Raw genomic sequence first — 6396 nt, forward strand, 5'->3', positions numbered from 1 at the left:
CCACCGACAATCCTCTTTTCCTAGCTCAGTGTTTGGCCTAGTTTCACATCCCACAGTCACGCTGAGCCTGTAGCCTGACCAGTCGGTCCACTGTGGGCTTTGAGCCGAGTGCTAAGATCAGGCCCCACTCATCCCTGCCCTCACCTCCCAGCCCACTGCACATAATGTTCTTCATGCCTCGTTACATTTTCTGTAGAGATGTTCTGGCGCAGGGGGACTTAAAGAAATCCATCAGTGTGGATAATCCTCCCCCACCCCCTTGAGCCCATCTGTACTGCTTTAGTTTAGCCCAGAGCTGCTGTCTACTATGTGACTCTCATACAGGCTTATTCTTCTGTGCAGAGGCACATGAGGCATCAGCTGAATAGAGCAGGCAGAAATGTTTTGTTTGGGGACATTGGACAGCACAGACTTGTTTTTCATTTTCACTGTTGTACTCACATATTACATTCAGCTGTTTTATATAGCTACAGCAGTAGCCTCAGGTGGGAGTTGACTGTTCCCAGCCCAGAGCTAACTAACCCTGCAATCTGTCTGTTTCCTGCAGTGTGGCTCAGCAGAGTACATGGCCCCTGAGGTGGTGGAGGCCTTCAGTGAGGAGGCCACCAACTATGACAAGCGCTGTGACCTGTGGAGCCTGGGGGTCATCCTTTACATCCTGCTGAGCGGCTACCCGCCCTTTGTGGGCCGCTGCGGCAGTGACTGTGGCTGGGATATGGGAGAACCGTGCCACACATGCCAGGTAAGGAAGGAAGGAAGGAAAGACTACCTCCGGCTGCATCAGATTCTCGCTCTAGCTTTCTCTCCCTTTTCTTTATCATGTGTGCTCCTGAAACTGTATTATGTTTGTTTAGTAGGACGTATAGTAGTCCTAGATGCATGTGTATATTTCGTGAAATTCAAGCTGTACGTTCCTTACTATGTGATGGTCAAGAAAGCTCTTATTTCTTCTCCAGAACACGTTGTTCGAGAGTATCCAGGAAGGGAAGTATGAATTTCCTGAGAAAGACTGGGCTCACATCTCCTCAAGTGCCAAAGACCTGATCTCCAAACTGCTTGTTCGGGACGCCAAGAACCGCCTGAGTGCCGGCCAGGTCCTGCAGCACCCATGGGTGCAGGGGGTAAGTCTCGAGCGCTCTGCCTCCCACTCCTTGACACACATTTCAGTGGGTAGAATGGGTGTGGGTTGTTTTTTGTCTAAAATGGGTCCCTCTGCTTTAATTTTTATTTTATTAGGGCTTCTCTGACACTCTGCCAACATCTATCCTACATCAAAGGTGAGTTCATATTTTCAGAGTTCCTGAGGGATGTTTAGTGTATCCTGATCAACTCATTATAGGAAAGTACAACTATTGAAAATGCAGTGTCACCTTCTACATTGTTAATGTCTATATTTGGTGTCATCCTATCAGAAACAGTGCCAAGGACCTGACGTTCTTTGCTGGCAAGGCGGTGGCCATGAACCGGCAATTGGCTGAGCAGGCTGTGATGATGGAGCAGCAGCAGCTTGACGAGGCTCCCATGGTCATCACAGCCAGCTCCGCCGCCATGCACCTCTCCCCTCCATCCAACTCAAAGCTGGCCAAGCGCAGGCAGAGGGGCAGCCTCTTGAAGACTGGGCCCGTCTCTGCCTCCGAGCTCAGTCAGCTCCTCACCCCCCTCGTCATCACGTCATCATGTGCCTAAACAACCACCTTTGTCCCCCCACCCCCAACTCAGATCTCTAGACGACCGCTCAGCCTGGCCTCTACCTGATCGCAGCTCTTCAGCCACACTGACTGCAGGCATGTCCCCATCTTTAACAGGAGACCGCTACCATGCCTGCTGTCTATTTCCTAACTGCCTTCTGCCCCACAGCAGCACTTATAAAGCACATCAGCCAGGGCATGCATACGCATGCACATCCAGCCTGCTGGGACTGGGAGGTCGATGGGATGGGAGAGCTCTTCAAGCTCTGTTTTTATTTTGATAAGTCTAAGGCAGAACGTTTGAACCAAGCTCAGACACCAAAGGACTACCTGTTGTGCTGCTTTCACGTTATAACTAGATCAACTGTGACTTAAGTTTACCTGGAATGTTCTCTTTGCCTGTATGTATGTGTATGCATGAATGCCCCATCAGCAGATGCATACATGCTTATGCAATAGCCAAGATGATGTGGAGGGATTCAGTGTAGAGTTCAGAATGCTGGAAGCGGATACTGTTAGGTCCTGGTGTAGTCCATTGTTTGGCTGGGACTTTCAAAGCTTTCAGATTATTTTGCTTTATCTTAATGGATAAATTCCTCTTCAACTGAGCCTCCTCTCTAGAAGGTTTTAAGCCCACAGTACAAAACAGTGGCTGTGCACTTGAGCCTCTAGTAACAGAGAATGTGTATCTATAACCAGCCCTTATTACGCTGCAATGTCTACCAATTCAGTTTCATAGATGAAATGAACTATGCCAAACTAGCACTGGCCATGCATCATTCAACATTCATTCCTCCTGAAAACCCAAAGTTGTTGGTGCATGTAACTAATTTGATACCAGACAGGTATACTACAATGCAGGACAAATAAATTAGCCAGCTAACTTGGATTAAAAATCAGAAATAACTTGATTTCTTGTTCATTTAAGAAAGCTAAACGTAATGTTTTTTGGGGGTTTAGTCACTAACATGTTTCCATCCTAACTTTATATGCAATTTTTATTTTTTTAATGGCTTGTCTGTCACAGCAGGCCTGATGGAAACGCCAAATTTGTCGGTGAACTTTAACAAATGCTTAAACAAAATATGATAGACAAGGTGAGATTTGTCAGTACAATTTAATTATGTGAGGAGATGGCGACGCAATTGCCTTTTTATGAGCAAATATTGATATAACATATTGTAGTAAACTTGGAGTCATGCGATATGTTCTGGTCGGCCCACTACGACTCATCACAGAATGCAGTTTATTAGGCTACAGATGACAAGTTATGATTAACTTCACAAGGTGGAGAAAGATCATGCAGTGATTTGATTGCTCCTTTCCAATAATATTGAGGGTCTTATTCTGGAAACATGATGATGGTGCTTGGCTGCTTTTGACACATCTGGCTATTTCGTCCATAATCTCATAGAGTGCTGGTAGGATAGCCTACATCTGCAAGCTGTTGACTAGAGCACATGTATCAAGACCAGTGGGCATATTTGCAATACAACACCATTTTTATTTTGTTGACAAAACCATCAGAGTTGCAAATGTGATGGAAACTTGAATTTGGTACATGGGAATTTAACCGCAAAAGTTATTTTTATGTGCACTACGTCATCACGTACAGCATTTTTATCCTCAACAGGTCAACTTGATGGAAACCCATCTCTGGGAAAATGCGTGTATTTGTTTTTATGCAAAGTTTCAGAATATTTACATAAATCTGTTGCCAATTGGATGGAAACCTAGCTAATGAGACTTCCCATTTCAGGCTTCTCTTTCAAAAAGAAAAGTCATTTTTGAACATTTAGCCACGTTAGCTGGCTAACTCCTTGATCCAGCTTAGTTGTATACCCCGCTGACATTTCAAAGGGGTTTGCCTGACGCTACCCTCGCTTAAAAATGGCAAATTTGGTTCCCCATGCCAAGTTGTGTAATAAGTTGTGAACATCTAAATGGTCTGATGACATCTAATACATCTTCAGTAATTTGACTGCTGGTTAGTGTGAAGTAATTTTATGCCATGGCTGTCATAACCTGTCAAGCATAGCAGGGGTAGAAAAGCACATTTTGGCTGCTGTGACTTAGCTATTGTATTTGGATTTGAAACCTGATCTCAGAACAATCAGGCTTTTCCGTTAAGAGGGTAACCTGATACTGTCCTTTTATAATGTGACACACCCTCTCAGAATGATTCTAAACTGCATAACTTTACATAAAACATGGTGAAGGAGACTATTGGTCTAAAAAATTATACAAAATGGAAAAGCATTCCGAAGAAAATAACTATTCTGAGGCCATGTAGCTGTAATTAATCAGTTATTTTTAAAAAGTTTACTTTGTTTAACTCCATGTCAATGTTTAAATGTGCCACTGATATTGTAGTTTTTTTTTATGTCAACCTGCATGTGGTGTTCTGGTGGATTACTGGATATTAAGTGTTTATGGGGGAATTTTTATTTTTTTATGAAACATTTATTTGTATCTGGAGCAAAATAATGAAGGCTTTTACTGTTTTGTATGTGAAGTGTTGGTAACTATCTGTTTGGAAACAAGTTAGGCTCTTTCTGAAATTTGAACAATAATTTTATGGTGATGGTCTCAAGACACTGTAGCCATTTGCCAAAGAGGGTAAAAGTCATGAAAACAAGTGTTTGTTTTTACCTGAGGTTTCTCACAGGTTTATGACACGGGCATGCATTCTCAAGGAGTAAAACTACTAAACTTAGGAATGTCCATGTGGTGTTGCCAGCACCGCAGTGTGGTACTCTTGGGGGGAATAATGACTCCCTTGACGTCATATGGCCCATTATGCTGATAATAGGACACTGATTGTAATCTTTTAAAGAAACCTTCTACCAATGCATCTTTGTGGGGTTTTATGTCTTATAGTAAGACTTACTTGAATTTGTGTATGCAGCTGTTTTCTTTGTTTGTGAAACTACCATGCTATCAAGAATCTGAACAAAAGCATTAAGCTAAGTAAGGGGGTCTTTAGGGTTTTGAAAATACATATTCAAATCAGTTTCTACTTTAAAACAAAGTATCAAATATGTTTCTCTGTTTTGTTAGGGTTGGGATTCTCAGAAATGCAGAAAGACTTTGGTAGTACTCTTAGATATAATTAAGGTATGAGTTACCTTCGTCATAATCATTTCTACTTTTACCCAATGCAGTAGTTAAGGACTTTATTAGGAGAGAATGAATACAAGCTATCCCTAGCCTCTTATTTTTAGCTTTTTGTAATACCTTTTTTTTATAAAGTCAACTGGACAGTCATAATCCACTTCCCCACAATTTGAATGTAGCCCACCGGCAATGCATTTTAACATTGAAATTAAATAAACATTTTTATAAATAGTTGAGTTTGAGGGAGGTAACATGTAGATTTGTTTTTCTACCATGTGGTTATGATATCCTCACTTCTCTTGAGTGTTGTTGATACTTGTTTTTAACCTCTCCCAGCCCAAAAATATTGTTGGAAAAATGTTGGAAAGTACATATTACATCAGAGACAAACATTGATTTTAAATAAGCACTTTACTGTACCATGTGACTGATTTTGCAGTTCACGTAAAGCAACATTTGACTGGAGAATTTTGTGTTTTTCTAAAGATACAATAAAAATGCTTTGAACCACTTTTGTTTTTATTTATTCTGTTAAGAATACTTTAATGCCTTCAGAAAATGCACACCCCTTGAGTTTTTCAAAATGTTTGTTACTTCCTGAATTTTAAAATGTATTAAATAGGAGAGTGAATTCACTGACCTACAAACAATACCCCATAATGTCCAAGTGGAATTATGATTTTAATTTAAAATGAAAAGTTAGTCTTGAGTCAAGTGTTCAACTCCTTTGTTATGGCAAGCTTAAATAAGTTCAAGAGAAAATGTGCAATAATAGTGTTTAACATGATTCTTCAATGACAACCTTGTCTCTGTACCCCACACATTAGTTTGGTTGTGTATGTGGACACCTCGTCGAACATCTCATTCTGAAATCATGGGCATTAATAAGGAGTCGGTCCCGCCCCTTTGCTATAATGGCCTCTAGTCTTCTTTGAAGGTTTTCCACTAGATGTGGGGACTTAATTCCATTCAGCCATAAGAGCATTACTGAGGTCGAGCAGTCCGCGTTTCAATTCATCCCAAAGGTGTTTGATGGGATTGAAATCGGCTCTGCAGGCCAGTCAAGTTCTTCCACATCGATCTTGACAAACCATATCTGTATGGACCTCACTTTCTGCACGCGGGCATTGTCATGCTGAAACAGGAAAGGGCCTTCCTCAAACTGTTGCCACAATGTTGGAAGCACAGAATCGTCTAGAATGTCATTGTATGCTGTAGCGTTAAGATTTCCCTTAACTGGAACTAAGGGGCCTAGCCTGACCCATGAAAACCAGCCCCAGACCATTATTAATCCTCCACCAAACTTTACAGTTGCCACTATTCATTCTGGCAAGGAGCGTTCTGCTGGCATCCGCCAAACCCAGATTTGTCCGTCGGACTGCCAGATGGTGAAGCGTGAGTCATCACTCCAGAGAATGTTATTCCAGAGTCCAATGGCGGCAAGCTTTACGCCACTCCTGCCGACGCTTGGCATTGCGCATGGTGATCTTCGGCTTGTGTGCGGCTGCTCAGCTATGGAAACCCATTTAATGAAGCTCCCGACGAACAGCTCTTGTGCTGACAATGTGTTGCAACTAAGGACAGAAGATTT

General features: G+C 42.1%; 1 protein-coding gene across 1 annotated transcript in view; it reads left to right on the forward strand.

The window, feature by feature from the left end:
- Positions 1-5315, forward strand: part of LOC139409227 (MAPK interacting serine/threonine kinase 2b) — a 17823-nt gene extending 12508 nt beyond the window's left edge. Inside the window, exons 11-14 of the mRNA XM_071154082.1 lie at positions 548-742; positions 957-1121; positions 1237-1277; positions 1413-5315. Coding sequence (XP_071010183.1) covers positions 548-742; positions 957-1121; positions 1237-1277; positions 1413-1686 — 675 coding nt within the window. The 3' untranslated portion in view covers positions 1687-5315. The remainder of the gene's footprint in view (positions 1-547; positions 743-956; positions 1122-1236; positions 1278-1412) is intronic.
- Positions 5316-6396: the final 1081 nt, after the last annotated feature.

The sequence above is a fragment of the Oncorhynchus clarkii genome, chromosome 5, assembly GCF_045791955.1.
Source record: "Oncorhynchus clarkii lewisi isolate Uvic-CL-2024 chromosome 5, UVic_Ocla_1.0, whole genome shotgun sequence".
In the NCBI taxonomy this organism is placed as follows: Eukaryota; Metazoa; Chordata; class Actinopteri; order Salmoniformes; family Salmonidae; genus Oncorhynchus; species Oncorhynchus clarkii.